The 16,504-nt window shown below is 36.8% G+C and overlaps 1 protein-coding gene across 1 annotated transcript; it reads right to left on the reverse strand.

Annotated features, from left to right (window-relative positions):
• Window positions 1–492: 492 nt before the first annotated feature.
• Window positions 493–6,759, reverse strand: LOC100366547 (globin-like). The gene is made up of 4 exons (XM_002732442.4): window positions 6,625–6,759; window positions 2,075–2,184; window positions 1,566–1,794; window positions 493–990 (listed from the first exon to the last, which is right to left on the reverse strand). Exons 2-4 carry the CDS (start codon window positions 2,167–2,169, stop codon window positions 859–861), a joined length of 456 nt encoding a protein of 151 aa, XP_002732488.1. The 5' UTR covers window positions 2,170–2,184; window positions 6,625–6,759; the 3' UTR covers window positions 493–858.
• Between the last annotated feature and the right edge of the window lie 9,745 nt (window positions 6,760–16,504).

Below are 16,504 nucleotides of genomic sequence, written 5' to 3' on the forward strand. Positions count from 1 at the left end.
ACTGCTTTGTAAGATACATGGTAATTCTGGCATTGTTTTTTAAATCTAAATTATTATTTCTATTATTATTGATGTACAGTCTTAACAAATATGTCATCCATTCAAAAATTAGTCATTTTTGTACTTTTACTGTCAATTCGAGCGCTTGTGGTAGAACCCCAAAATGTAACGCCAAAGTCTAAATATAAACATTGCAAACACAAATGACAGAATTACGATTGCCCCCTCTACTTATACTTCAATATGGAAGCAATCAAACACACAGAGACAATTCTTATTTCTAGTGTTATTTATTAAGCTTGACATTACACAACATTAGACTGACATATTTTGTTATATTGTAATTTGCAAATGAGAAAATTGTCACATTTTTTAAGATTTCAGAAGGAAGAATTGATTTGGACTGAAGGTGCAAGACAAACGAGAAAGACGATCTGAATTTTAGTGTCACACGCTATGTGTTCGACGTGTGATACATCAATGACTCCATCATTTTGTTCATTTCTTTCCGTAGTTAATCGTGTTATATTCTCTATACAACGGTGGATTATTATCTCCAAGTCTCGAACGAGCTTGATGACGCAAACACATACTATGACGTGCATAATACTAAGCTCCGAAATGGTCTGTCCTAGTATCTATGTAGACATCTTAACATGGATGTTTAAAGTGTGTATGTTTGACAGAAAAACACGTCAATGAAACATTGTACCCTTGTATCAATGAACAGAGATACTCGAGCGACGATCGCTCATTTGCATACGTGTTTTACAAGAACAGCTTGCTATAGAAATATATTTATAATCCGTATATTAAAATCGCCCGATCGGCGCTAAATGACAACTGGTGTTGTTATTTTCAACCTTGCAGAGCTTTGACAATGTGGGATTTCATGAGATCCCATCCCTTTGCCCACGCGTCCTTGGCAGCAGGAGTGAAAGCACCACCTGCTTTTTCTTGAAGCATCCACAACAGTACTGGACCCATGGCCTGATGAAAAAGCAAAGCAAAGAAGTAATGTTAATATATATTTGATTGATTTTGTTAGTTTGAACTCGTCCACGAAACCTCGCAACATTCAGTCTATATGGGATTATCGGCTTTTTGACTTGTCCAATGACATATAACAATGCAAGCTCTCTAAATAATAATAAAGTATGGATAGCCCTTAGATACAAATACACCGCGAGATCTCGTTGAGAGCCGGCAGAGAACTACGAGACTTGTTTTTGCCCTTCAAATAGCGTTACATTCCTGCAATCGCGTTAACTGTCATTGTGGTTCAATATATCAGGTGGACAGTGGACGCGTTGACAGGAAAGAATGGAAAGCTATTTGAAGGGTAAAACGGGTATCTCGCTCTCAACGAAATATCGGCGACCTTTGGCTTCTAAGATCTATTGGGTCTAGACCGGAATGCGTTATTTTGTATTATATGGCTAACCCGTCGACTATGTTTTGATATAAACAAACTATGGGACTTACATAACAAATGACAGTATAAGAAATATTTGTTATCAGGTTTCAGTAGGTATGACCGGTTTCTAGTTGCACGTAAAACTTACATCGAAGTTCGCCGGTGTGACTTTAAGTGCAATATGAGAAGTGCCAAGTGCTGTTAACTTCGCCACCATTGCAGAACTATCGCCCAAACTGCCGATCCATGAATTGATTGTATCCATCACCTTCACAGCGTGGTCTCCCAGGGCTGGCGTTTTCTCGATGGCAGCAAGACCAGACACACCATCCAGATAACGGAACTGCGATTGGAATCCGGGGTTCTCCGAGAAGAGTCTGTTCCAATGAGAAAAACACAATACTGCAATAGTTTGTATAATAATAATTCACTCGATATTATATCGCGATGATTACAATAAAAGGTGATACTTACCATATATGGTAACGTAAACTTACCCTAAATATGACAATTAACATATAAGCCTCAATTGTATATGGTAAGACTTGCATGTACAGTAAGTAGACGGTAGTTACAGTTACCATGTATGGTAACACTACCATATTATATTACAATTACTATATATGGTACCGATTACCATAACATCAGTACACTCACCTTACAAATAAAGCAACTCCATTTGCTTTCTTGTTAGCGTATACAGCAGTCCAGGAGTCAGTCACAAGTTTGATTTCGCCTGCCGACAGAGCCATCTTGATCGATAGGAACTGCATTCAAATAAAGAAGCACGAATGTAAGTGAGTCTCTGGTCATTATCATATGCACAATTGCTGGAATGCAACAAACTGCTCAAACTTACATGACGTAAATTGGGAAAAGAAAAGATGGGCAATCACGTGATACGTTTTTAGAGTGGACGGTGGGACAATTATGAAGTCGTTTTTTTCGGAAGTATAGACAATCACAATGTCGCTATTGTTTGGTTGAAAAGCTGTTGCCTATCAATAATAAATAAATAATATTGTTGAGGATTTCTACATTCTAAATTACGTCACAGCAAATCACAGTTGATATTGCATAGTCTCGTGGACACATCACAAAACAGGATCGATTGGGGGGGGAGTTACGATAAATTAAAGTAAAAATCAAACTCGAGAGTGACCAAGCCGGGGGTACAGGATTTTTTATGGGGGAGTGGTCCAAACTTTAAAATCGCCAGACTAAGTTAATGATTTGTTATATTATGCAAAAACAAATTGAATACATTTTTCAACGGGGGTGGGGGTCCGGACCCCAAGAACCCCCTAGATCCGCCACTGCAAGCAGAGACGACAAAGACATAAAAGAAAACGCACCAAAAAATTGACGACACATTTTAAAGCGCGAAGCAAAGAATGATATTAACGTTTTGACAAGTTACAATGGAATCTGTAAATCATTATTCATGTATCGTCTCGTTGATGGTATTCAAGAGTTACAACGGAAACAGATGTAAGTACACACAGTTCTTCGCTGACCGCGCATAATTTCGTATCGTACCAAACACGTTTTAAGTATGATCTCACGCACCATAAAATCACTTCACGGAGAAAGCACGCATAACTATGTTTCTGTAACCAGCATAACTGAGACTTGTTTCAAATTAGGAATAACAGTAGGGGTCAGAGGTCAGGTATGTCGTCATCAATTATCTATAATTCAAGTGCATTTTTGCTTTCATCGTATATAAAGCACGCTATCATCAGAGCCACCCGTAAAGAAAAGAAACCGATACCGTTCATTGATTGTTGATTTAATACACACTGAATAGCACCCCTTGATGGCGGTATTCAATCCAAATTATATCATTGGTCGCAGGTTTACCTCTTTGGTAAAAGAAAGTTTTTAGCACCTCACGTCCACATGCACATTTTCCCAGGGACGTCCATGTCACATGACCTCCATGAATTAACTGACTGATAGTACGATTGCGCATGCATAAAATCTATTTTGGGTTCTTCTCAATAGACCATTTTCCGTTCACTGCGAGAATCACGCGTTATGCGTGAAATCGAACGTAAAAACAGGACAAACAAAGGTCATAGCGTCTTAGCGGCGTCAAACATCGCGTGGGATTCGACAAACGCAAAAATATTTTTGGGGCATTTCTATGCTTAATAATGTGCTGTACACATTTGATGATAGACAATTTCGATTAAGTAAGGGTATTTGAAAGCAATATTCCTCTGTCGAAGATCGGCCGGTCGATGTGACCTACGAAATAAAGAAATTCGAGTTCAAAATCAAATCGTTCGATTTTTGCGGCAGACGTTCGACGCGCATCTTCCATGCATCTCACGAGATCTCGCAGTTGAACGGAAAATCACCTATTGTACATATTCGTAATGAAGTAAATTATTGCCTATTCTCGGGGCGGACATCCGGGCATTTTCACCGCATGACAATCATCACGATGAAAACGAAGGCCTAAAACTCTGAGAACACGGTACTTTGGAATGGTTGTTGAGACTCCCCTGAACCGTGTAACAAGATTACCCCAGCGTGTGTAACGCATATAAATTTGATTGTTCAGGATTACTCCAAAGTTGAGTTCCTGTTTTGTCGAATTTTCACTGGCGTTCCGCGTTCATCAGCAGCGCGCGCAGAGCCCATAGTACAGTGGTACGCGTCTTAGCAACTTGGAACGTCTTGTGACGTAGCTCCGACCTGATGATTGTCTAAAACTATCCCAATCACCTTCCCAGAGGCCTTTGCGCTTTACTGTGCGGAGTTCTAAACTATCCTTCAGTATATCGCCACTTTCGTCACGTAACGCGCGTATTTTACAAGCGTTGTGCAGGTCACAACTGGTGCCAGAATCGTACACCACGTGGAGTGACGAATATGGCGTTCTAAACTCCGGCCAGTCATCTGAATGTATATCTTTTTAAAATCTCAAAAACCTTAGATAATAAATAAATAATAAATATGCAATCGAGTCAGAATTGACCCAACATATTTAAACGTAAGCTCGAAATGTCGTAAGCGTTCCACCGATAACAAACAACTTGAGAACAGCAATCTCGAAATGATAGACAAAATAATTTATTTGGAGATTCGACTGACCAACAAGTTCTTCCAGCAGGTCAAATATAAGGGTCATACAGGAGTCAAACATATTATGTTACTGTTTTCTAATTAAATTTAGTTATAATCTTATAGTATAATCACTAGACCCACTCAGGGGGAAATGTAATTTGTTTCCAGCGGTTACATTTACTATGGGCGTTTTGTGGTGAATGATGCGTGACCCTAGCGTAAATACATAAAATGTGGAGAAAAGTGTTCCCTCACCGGGAAGAGGTTTTAGACAAAGTGAAGCACATTGGTTGAAACAATGCATTAAAGGGCGGCAGTCTTCGCGCCGCGTCCTGTTCGATATGGGACTCATAGCAACGTATACAACGCGTGTAAAATCCATTGTTTATTTACATGAAATTCGAACACGTGCTGCGCGACTACCACCGCGCTTTAACATCGAATGCATTACTAGTAGTTCAACTGATTGGCTGAGTTACCGCAAACTTATGTAATCCGTTTTTGTCTCTCTATCGATTGCACATATTCATTAATGCAGACATTATTGCGATTATGATAGTCATGTTTCGAAACTATTCAATTCTTTCATTCGTACGCTGATTCAGGCCGACTGCTGACCTCAGGTCACCCGGACCTGACGCCTGATTAGTAAGCGGTTAAAAAGCTCACATGCCATTAATAAACATAAGACAGAAATGGTGACAGCCAATCACAGCAGAGCACGCTGGTCCGCACAGAGCGGAGAATAACATTTAGAAATCCACATCAGAAGTACCTTGCATACGAAATGAAATTTGTACACTCAGACTCACTATGCCAGTTACGCATGTTACAATTTCGGATAAATAATCAACAACAAACAGGTTTCTTTTCAAACGCAAGTGAAGGAATATCAATAATTTTCGTCTCAGGTTATAATTTTGTCTGTTCACCGATTTTCGGCAGCTTCGTGAATATTTATGTGTCGATAACCAAGTCTAATTTTGGCATATAACTTCGCGCACGGCACGCAGCTTATATGCCGTATTAAATATGTCTACGCCAATTTTCGGATGAAATGTTTCATGAGCTCATCAATTATTATTCTTGCCTTCCAAAAACTCCTTGTTTTCTGTAAATCCTCTCCCTCGAACTGTCTACGGCAAATAATTATACCCTTAAATAAGTTGACTACTCTCAGATATGAAGTTAATTTTACTATTATATGTAACATTTGAATTGCGAGTTATGCAATTGATTTTGAATTTGGAACAGACATGTTGGGTGTATGATGTCATATAACATACATCGTCAAAATCGTCCAAGCAAATCTATAAAATTAGATTCACGGGTATTTTACCGAACAATTCAATATGTCAATGTCAATATGATGGAAGTATTGTGGGCTGTGGACAACGAAACTCTCGAGTAAAGAATCGCAGTCGTGTCGCGCGAAGTGAACGCAAATCGTACAACTCGCAATCGACAGCCGTGTTTAAACTGACTTTCGAATTTTGAAAGAAATAATTACTTTAGGAGGATGCATCGACTTGAAAGTATTCATATATTATTGTGAATTGGGCATTAACTAGAAACAGATTTAATTTAACAATAACAGGATTTATATATATATATATATATATATATATATATATATATATATATATATATATATATATATATATATATATATATATATATATATATATATATATATATATATATATATATATATATATATATATATATATATATTAGTTATAAATTTATTTTACAAGCAGTTTGACGTATTACAAACTGTCTATGGACATATTAAACTATTTTTATAATATCTAGTGAAAGGAACGGCAGAAAATGTTGAGCTCCGTCAAACATAAGAAGGAAACGCTGCCAAACTTTCACTATTTTTTCAGATCAATAGAAGTTAAGTTGATTACGGAATCATAAAACTTACGTTGCAATAAAAGTCAAATGATATACGATGTGACGCCGGCCGCCATAAAATGGGAAGTCGTTACTTTCTCTCTCAAAATCGATGAATAACAAAAATAACATATTCTTGTAAGATAATATCAAATATATCAGCATTAGCCGTCAAAACAATACTAATGATCCACTTAACGTTATTAAATGTATATTGTATCACGTACCTGGGTCTTGGTGTAATATGATGTCGAGATGTGGCAATGCGAAGATGCAGTCCTGAAGTGGTTTAGAGCTCAACTGAATCACTTTTAGAATGGTCCTGGTATATCATGAGCTTGTGAACACAAAGAATCGAGTCACCTGACTGAGTTCACTGGTCGGACATAGAAAGTAACACGTAGACCAGATTAAAAAGTGTAGCATGTATATCAGCACGTAAGCACGTTACATCTGTTGTTAGGGTGAATTTATCTTTCCCTGGGTCAGTACACTGGGACAGTATAGAAAAATCGTATGCGCATGCGTGGAACATGCTGGGGTACGTTCTCACCTGTAAAGTAAATTATAGACCGATTAGAAATCTCTCGTTGTAACCTCACCCCTTTTTCTTTGTTTTTTTTAGAATCTACTCTCTACCCTAAACCGCCAGTCTGGATGTTACTTCCGACTGAGCAGACAAACTTAGCAAGTACCAGCTGTAACATCATGCGATATGCATTCAAATAAATAATGGCCAGTTTATGATAACAGGGCATTCCACCTAAAGCGCTCACTTCCAGTTGCGCCAGACATCACAAAGGTATTTGGGAGACGCTGGTTCATAGTGGATATATCATATCGAAGAACGCGCACTGCATATGTGTCTATAATGAAAGACTAAGGAACTGCGCATGCCTAGTTGAAGAATACCAAACTTTATTGGAAACGTTTAACCCGTCTTACTAGGTGAATCGCATAAGCTTGTCGAAGACACTGTGATGATTAAATATAAATATAAATATAAAATATAAATTAAAATAAATTACAAACCAAAGGGTCAAATAAATTTGATTTATAATTGTTATTAATTATTCCAAGACTTGCGAATTAATTGCCTGGCATTACTGTTAAAACATACGACATAGCTCCAATTGCACTCATGCTATAACAATGTATGTTGTGCGTTGTCGGGAATAGTGTGTCTGTTTTGAATCAAGTACGGCACGTGTTGGTGCTACTAACTGCTAGGAGTACAGTACTGACACAGTATGATGTAATTCCAAACAGGCTGACACTAGAATATATTTAAAGCTAAATCAAACATTGTCAGATATTATTTTGAAATGAATTACAGTTACATGTAGTAAAATAGTGTACATTTCGTTTTGATCTGACACGCATGTGCGCGTTCTCGATGCTTTGATTTATTATTTGGATTTTGGCAACACGCTTTGTGATATCTCATGGCGGCTCGTTTAGGGTGGAATTCGCTGTAATCAAAATAGGTATATGTTTTGTTATTAAACTACATTTGTTAAACACATATTGATATACAGCAACGATAAGGCTTAACAATGATGGCATTCTGTAAACCTGCTGTCGACTGGCACTATTGTAAAATATTTTCGAAATATTTAAGCTGATTAGTTAATGATCGTTACCTACGACTTATTAATAATAATATATTTGAGGGTGATAGTCGTCACGCAGCCCGTGTTCGAATTTTGCGCAAATAAAAGATGTATTTCACACACGTTGTCATCGTTGCTATTCGACCCATATCGAAAACGAGGTGGCGCGATGTCCAACGTCCTTTTTTAGTTTAATCTTGATGGTATGGCAAGGACATTCTATTCCAGTGAGTTCAACACAGGAGAATTGCGAACACCACCACTGTTATAAAATATTTTTGAAGTATGCGAACTGATTTATCACATAATTTAATGATTCGCTGTCAATTCGTTATATATATTTTCGTTTCTATACTCTATTAAAAGCAATAGGTTTAATTTGTATGTAGTGTGCATGTTTTTTGTTTTCTTTTGCATTGAAACTCAAAAAATCGAAGATGATGACGTCTATCAAGCAGTAGACACTGCGCATGCGTATTTATGGGCGAATATATGTTACTAGTATTTCAATTCAAATCAGGAGGATGGTTTTATACCGGGGAAAAGGGAAACTCGGTCAATGGTCGGTGATTGACATTATTAGGGTACCGAGATTCTTATTATAGAAGGGATAGTGGTATACGATATGAGTTATGGGGTAAAACACTCATGACCAAGGTCAAATAGGTGACCTAGGCAGTGGACCATTTAAAGGCTCTGAGAAAGTGAAAGAATTCTACAAACGAAATGTGGTAGCGGGAAGGAACAAGATCATTCTTGAAACACACTTAGTACTTTTCGACTAATGAGAATGCTGCATTGCGGGACTTCATGTGCACTAAATGTCCAGTTCTCAGATCTGACTTATTTTCTCAAGACATATTTCTCTGATCAAATAAATTGTGCTAGGACTTTTATACAGCCGTTGTTCTCATAAATTGTCCGAGACGTTCATACTGATTACGTGACATCGATGACGTAACACTCCCCAGACGCTAAGACGAAACAACAAAGCTTGTGTTCGAGATCGGACCTCACACAACGGTCGATCTGACAGACACACTCATTATTGACCTATCTGGGACTCGATGTCGGTCATTGGCTTTTGGGCTATTTCATTGCTGATTTTCCGTGTTCGGGGACTTTAATTGCATATTCCATACAAAAATGAATCCCTTTTCCCATTTCGTGCAAAATAATTGATAGAACTCGCTGAAGGACTTCAAAAGTATGAGAATTTCCGCAAAATATATATCTGGTAAATAAAGTTCCCCCGTGATAAAATGCAGACCGGATCGGATTTTATATCTCAGAAGACTCCAAATCATCGGCAGCCGGTTGTTTTTAGTCATTCGGGAATATTAATCTCACTTTTTTTTTTCATCACACGAGTGCTTAATAATTTATTTTGTATCAGTAAAATACAGTACATCAGTGAGGTAACTGAAAAACTACAATTGTAAAAGTTAAAGACAAAACACTCATTAAAATTAATGATAAAAAAAAAATAAACAAATTACAAATATTAAAGGCAAGTACACAGAAGTATAGGTAAAAAATCAAATGGTAATAATAAAATCTCAAATAAATACATAGCAATAGAAATGAATACTTTGTCAATGAGAAAGAACGAAAAAATATTTAATTATTCAGGAGACATTGTTGTCTCATTTCAAATGCATTTTTCAGAAATTGCGAAAGAGGAATGGACATGTGTTTGTTTCTCATCACAAAAATGAATTTGTATTCATTATTTTTATGTTTAAATTCCTTTATTAATTTTTTCTGCCTCAATGAATACTTTACCTCTTTGGGTGCAGTACTGAGGACATGTTAACACAAAATGTTTCTCATCCTCTATTTCATTTGTGTTGCAGACCTCGCATATTCTGTTATTTAATGGAGTCTTGCTATGACGACCTGTTTATATTCTAAGGGTGTGGTTACTTAATCTAAATTTTGTCACGGTTTCACACAGTTCTGGATTTTTTAGGTCAATGATATAATTTTCAATTTTACTTTTTTGAGTTACTGTTTTTTCTATTGTTATTAATGATGTTCCTTTCCATTGTAACATGTACATATTTCTAATTGACGGCAAGCATGAACGAGATTTATAGAAATGTTGCAAAAGTGACATATGAAATATAGGTTAGACGGACTAAAAAAGTCTAATAATCGGTGAACCACTGCCGCCCAAAGGAAGTAGAGAATATTTGTTCATACACGAAATTTTCTATTTAATGTTTTGTCAAGAATTAGTATAAACTCAACGCATGAAAAAGGCGTTTATTTGTACAGCTATTCTTTCCTAATTCCAGCAGGCCGACTATAGTCAATAAATCCAAGCCCTGGGCAAGTTGTGCACAGGTCAGATGACCTGAGCAACGGTACATTGTTTGACGCATTCGCCTCGCCGCTTTTCACGGTGGGGGTTTGGGTTCGATTCTCGTACTGTTTGCTCGAGGGTATATAAATCAGAGTACAGTCTGCCTTGTCCTTCAAACATCTGGTATTAGTTTAGGGAGATTGGTTCACACGTTCACTTGCACTGAACAGATAATGCACTGAAATAGAAACAATAACTTTAAACGATAGGCCAGACAGCGGTTACTATCCGAAAATGTTGGTGACAATATATTAACTGAAAAAATGTTGTGTAAAGATCCGGAGAACATTCTTCCTCTGAATGTTCAAACACTAACTATGACTTTTTCTCTATAACAGTCGTACATTCCCCACAGTTGGATGACTTAAAACTTCAATAAAGGATCCTTAATTTAGAAATCAGTGTATCATAACTGTAAAATTGAGTACGGTAAATTGACCAATGAGTACCAATTGACTACACACATTACGACATTTTCTTGGCGAGAATATAATGTGATTGTACACTATCTTTTTTTGTGTGTTAATAACAATTTTGTTTTGATTGTACACTATCGCTGAGGCGCTAAACCTACTTTTGAAATAAAATAAAAGTTATTAAATAATCTTCAGAAAACAAGTTTAGTTGACAATATTACTCGCTGTCATCACCTTGTGTCTTACAATTAACTGTAAATCAGTGGTCTTTGACAACGCCCACAATTTCAGCCAATCAGCGTATGGTCGACGTTTGTGATAGCTCTTGACGTGTTGAAAACAGTTCAGACGCCTACAGCCCACAATAAAACTATTATTTGCATATCATTGCTTGGTTTGATCATGGAAGTGGTTTTAATAAATCGATAAAGTTTATAACTGATTAAAATTTGGATAATTCTCAAGTCGTGACAGTATCGGGGCTGATAATGTGTCTGTGTATTTTTTTCCGGGAGTTGACAAGCTCCTGTGATATAATTAGTAATCATCAAAAGCGGCGAGGGGCACATTGTGTTTTGGGGTTGACGTCCGATTATCGAGAATTCAGACTGTTCTACTCAAATTCACTGACCCGGACTTTCCGGCGGACATTATGCACTTTTTTTACCATTTTACTGCTTCAAGAGACACGAGTTTCTATGTGTTCTTTGGTCATGTAACCATAGTTACGGACATCTATTCTTCACTTCAATCAAATTTTTGCTCTAAACACCATTACTATGATGCGTTGAAGTGAACTGTGAAATCGCATTGATGGATACGTTTTGAAAGTTACACTCGCCTTTGTCCATAACTACAAAGAAAACAAATAAGACCGACATTCTTTATCGAAGGGATTGCAACACATATATTATAGTATACTATACTTTCTATGATTGAACTAATTCTCCATTATCTAATTGTATTCATTGGAATTTGTCACGTAATGATGTCTGCTTCAGTGAAATGACGTAATTATGTAGATTAATGCGATGATTTATTTGTATACGATTCTTTAACGATTTGTCTATGAATGGTTGAGACGGAGGTCATTAACGTTTCCATCGGTTGTCGACTGCAATATGTGCTACATGTGGTTTATTCTGCCGGTGCCAAGTCCCCCAGATTCTCATGTCATAGTGATTTACCAATATTTTGACCGTGTCCAGGTAACGGTTTCAACAACCCCACTTTGAGCACGAGCTATTTCTAATAAAAAAGCGATATTGTTTACGTTCGGTTCGATATTGCTAATTCATAACTTTCGTTGAGCCACATGATTGTCTGTTACCTTTAACCCAGCCAGTTTTTGTGACTAAATTAGGGAATGGACTTACTACTTTTGTAACTAGGAACTCTGAGAATTCAGAAAGTCGATTACCAAAATTGTATGACCCTCCCACACTACAGGAACTGACAATCTCTGTGCCCCCAATGATGTGCTGGGAAAACGATGATTCACCTCCCAATAATATTTGTATCGCCATCTATAATTGAATATTCGTGTCTATCACGCTTTACAAACAAATGCGGGTCAATTTTAGGGAAATGTCGAATCTTTTAGTGTGAGAAAATCTACCAAAATATCGCTTGGCCGTCAACTTAATCCTTAAATCAAAATGAAATAATGATGTATGTTTAACTTCCACAACGCAACCAACAACAATGATCGTTGGTCAGAAATAAAGAAAGCAATGATGCAGCTCTCTCATAGATGGAGATATCTCAAATACAGAAACACTAAAACATAATTAATAAAATGCTTTGAATTGTTATGCAAGTACAGCGATTGTATTGGAACTCACGATTAAGAGATTAGCTGGCAACTGGTTTCTAGAAAAGATACATGGAACGCCATGTTTTCTATATGCTCCAGTTTCACTAGAAAATCATTTTAATAATATCTTTTTTTTTATTTCCTACTTGTGGTCTGGTAAGCTGATTATATTGCATTCTGTATTTATCTTGGTCACAATTTACTGTGTGGGATGCCTTTGTTTGGTAATTTCAGTTTATTATCCCAAACCCAGTTGTGGGTAAACATTCTACCGTTAATGTACGTAACCAAGCCAATGACCAACTAAAATCAATGAATTTGATTTATACACTGTTTGAAGCATAACAAAGGATTTGAATAAACAAATTAGGGGCGCGATACGGCATTTAACTTATACACTTACTGTCGCTGAAATTTCTGGGTGACAGTCCAACTCTTTTCCTAGTCCTAGTAGATCATATACTTGTATATTTATGAAATATGATCGAAAAGGCGTACATTTGACCAAAAAAACGTTGTTTGTCTGTTTATTTATTGAATTTTACGAACTAATTTTTGACTGTCGCAATTATTGAAAATGTCGTCTTGCATCATTTTCCTTCCCGCTAATGTAAATTCACACCATCTATTTACATCAGAATTGGCTTGGCTTAAAATGACGTATCACACACGATTCTTGTAAGGTCAAATTGAAAAAATAAAAAACATAGAAAAAACAAACATCGAGAAAAGTGTTACCATAGTGACATCACCTACACACATTTGGTTCACATGACGTAGCTGTACTATCTCGGATCAACAACTTGCATGTTTAAGGTAGACATTATAAACATATATTGGATTTTATACTTTATGTAATAATTGTATTCAGTAGTAGCAATTTCGCGTTGGTTTAACCTTTAAGAACATCGTTGTAATCACGTGATCGTGCCCTGTTTATTAAGCCAGAGTTTTTATGGGAATGTATGTAAGATAATGTAAGAGAAGTGAGCAGCGAGGCGTTACCTCGGCTGGCTTTTTTGAGGAATAATACTGGACTGTTTATAATGAACTAATGTGTATTCTTTTGTAGCCTTCGGAACAAGCTTAGTGTCTCAATAGTGTAAGTGTTTTCTGCCAATCAATTGGAAGTTCCCTACACTCTACGTTCTTTTGGTAGCAAAATGCCAATCCCTATAACATATACCTAGTATATTGTCACAATTACAAGCTTAGTAACTGATAAGGAATGCCCTAATCGTAAGTACACTATTTATCGTTGTTCCTTCCTCGCTACCCTAATGCAATCTGATCGACCATTCTTCAACGCGGAAAGCGAGTAAAACGGAAATGGCTACTAAACATTTTAATTCAAAAATATGTGATGACACCCGACACATTGCTTTAAAGGGCTGCAGTTGCCGCCCCACGCTTGCGCGAGATATGGGTCTCATACAAACAAAGATAGCGACTTTGACTGTTGCGCAATACAAACTGAAACGTTACCAAATATTAATTATGTAATTTCTTTGGTGATCGAAAAAGACACCGGCGGTAATTAGTGCAAGTCACGCCCAGGTCAAAGCTCATACGGATTGAATTGTGGTAAAATCAGTGTTTATCAACACAAATGTCGCACATGCGCGGCGCGATGACCACTGCCCTTTAATATCATTGGCAGCAACGGGAATGTCAAGCCTGATTCCTGTGAGCAACCTAATCTGTTGGCACAGTTCTGCGTACCGAAGGCCATTGGCCAAGTCCCACACGAGGCAATTAAAATTTGCAGATTTTTTTTTCAAAACCACAGAAGCCTCAAAAATCATCTATTCTGAGCAGTACAATGCACATGATTATTTATACGCGGGTATTTTTTTTATATCAATTGGAATCAGAGAATGGGGTTATACCTGGAAAGAAAAACTATGTCGATGTCCGGTGATTAACACAATTCGGATATTGAAATTTATGGGTCCTATTATAATAGAGATAGTGATATGCAATATGATTTATGGGGTTAAGACACCCATAACCAGGGTAAATGATGTGATCTAGGCAGTGAACCATTTGAAAGCTGAGAGAAAGTGAAGGATTCTTGAAAACGAAATGTGGTAAGAAAGGAATCATTCATATACCAAAAGCCGGTTGGTCATTTAGCATTGTGTCTTACGTATATTTTCACTGACACACGGGGGGGGGGGTGATGAATATTGTACTTACACAAAATTCTGTATTCAATGCTTCCTCATGAGTTCAGTAAAGACCTAATAACCATTGCTGAGGCGCGATAACTGCTTTTGAAATAAAATTTATCAAATAATCTGCAGAAAATATTTGATTACTCCCGGTCATCACCTTGTTTAGAAAACGCCCACTATTTCAGCCAATCAGCGTAATGTTGACGCTTGCGATAGCCCTTGGAACACTGGGAAAACTGTTTAAATGGATTACAGCCTAAACAAACAAGTACTAATATTAGCAAATCATTTTATGATTTAATCGTGGATAATATAATATGTAAATAAACATATTGTGAGGTATATTCAAAGTAAAAACAGTTTATAACTGTCTAAAAATCGGATAGTATTGCAGTTGTTACATTATTGAGGCTAATAGTGAGAAGGGTCGTTCCAGAGGCCTTTCTTGGAGTTGACAAGCTCCTGTGATATAAGTAGTAATCGTGCAAAGCGGTGTTGGGCGCTCTGTGCTTCGGGGTTAACGTCCGATTACCAAACATTCACACGGTTCTACCAAATAGTACCCCGATTCACTGACCCGGACTTTGTGGTGGTCATTATGCGCTTTTCACCACAATTTCAATAGCTACAATTTATATCATTACTGCGATGAACCTCTGGTGGACTTTTGAAGTGTCATGTGAATTCAAATTGAGAACACGTTCTGAAAGTTACACTCATCTTTGTCCATGAAAACAAAAAATAACAAACACAGACCTTATAGTATACTATACTTTCTATAATTGAACTAATTCCCCAATCTCATTGCAGGGTATTTATTGGAATTTTAACGCCACAATGTCTGAATTTATGCTTCAGTGAGCCGAATATAAGTATTTATGTAATGATTTATATTTTTTAACGACTTGACTATAAATGGTTCAGGCGCAGGCCATTATCTTTCCCACCGGTCTGTCTGTCACCTTTAGCCCAGTTACGCACAATTTCCATCCAATTTTCGTGAAGTCATTAAACTTTTGCACTGTCACTGAATGTACCACTAGACGAAAATGACCACTATAAAATTACCAAAGTGTACATGTATGCCATATCACAAATATAAATGATTCTCAAACAGTTCGAAATCTCAACAAATCAGAATAATTAAATCCAACTATGATTTTACTCATTGAGTAGATGTAGTTCATGGCGATACTGCCTGGTCATGTTTACCATTCGTGATTACTCTCCTCCTCATTTTGTCTTTCAACCGTATACACTATGCGGTTAATTGTACGCATCATAATCAAGTGACTTTATTGCATAATCGGGGTAATATTTCAAAACGAGTTATTAGCCCCCCCAATCAACTTCGAAATTCAAAGCTACACAAACCTTTCATGGTAATGTGTTTTTTTCACTGAGAAGACAAAATGAAAATATTACAACACTTTATAATGGTCAACTATTTTGTATATTTGACAATGATGTTGGGAATACCCTAATATCGCATTGGTTTATTTTATATTGTGGTAAATATTCAATGTGGTAAACATTCAATGTATGACAAATATCAACGACACCTTGGATTCACACTTCAATATTCAAAAAAAAATATAAGTTAGGAAAGGGTTAGGTCGTGATTATCTTACAACATTAGCACGCTAACGTATATTGGAATTCGATAAAAATCAATAAAACGTAAAACAATATAAAACCGGACAATTATATTAAAATA

Source organism: Saccoglossus kowalevskii, chromosome 14, assembly GCF_978046115.1.
Source record: "Saccoglossus kowalevskii chromosome 14, keSacKowa6.1, whole genome shotgun sequence".
NCBI lineage: Eukaryota > Metazoa > Hemichordata > Enteropneusta > Harrimaniidae > Saccoglossus > Saccoglossus kowalevskii.

What these genes read in the sequence shown, in the direction of transcription:
- LOC100366547 (XM_002732442.4), bottom strand. Translation starts at nt 2,169, where the DNA reads ATGGCTCTGTCGGCAGGCGAAATCAAACTTGTGACTGACTCCTGGACT. An exon ending in GGAGTTGCTTTATTTGTAAG is followed by an intron (nt 1,795 to 2,074) that starts GTGAGTGTACTG and finishes TCATTGGAACAG; the next exon opens with ACTCTTCTCGGAGAACCCCG. An exon ending in TCACACCGGCGAACTTCGAT is followed by an intron (nt 991 to 1,565) that starts GTAAGTTTTACG and finishes CTTTTTCATCAG; the next exon opens with GCCATGGGTCCAGTACTGTT.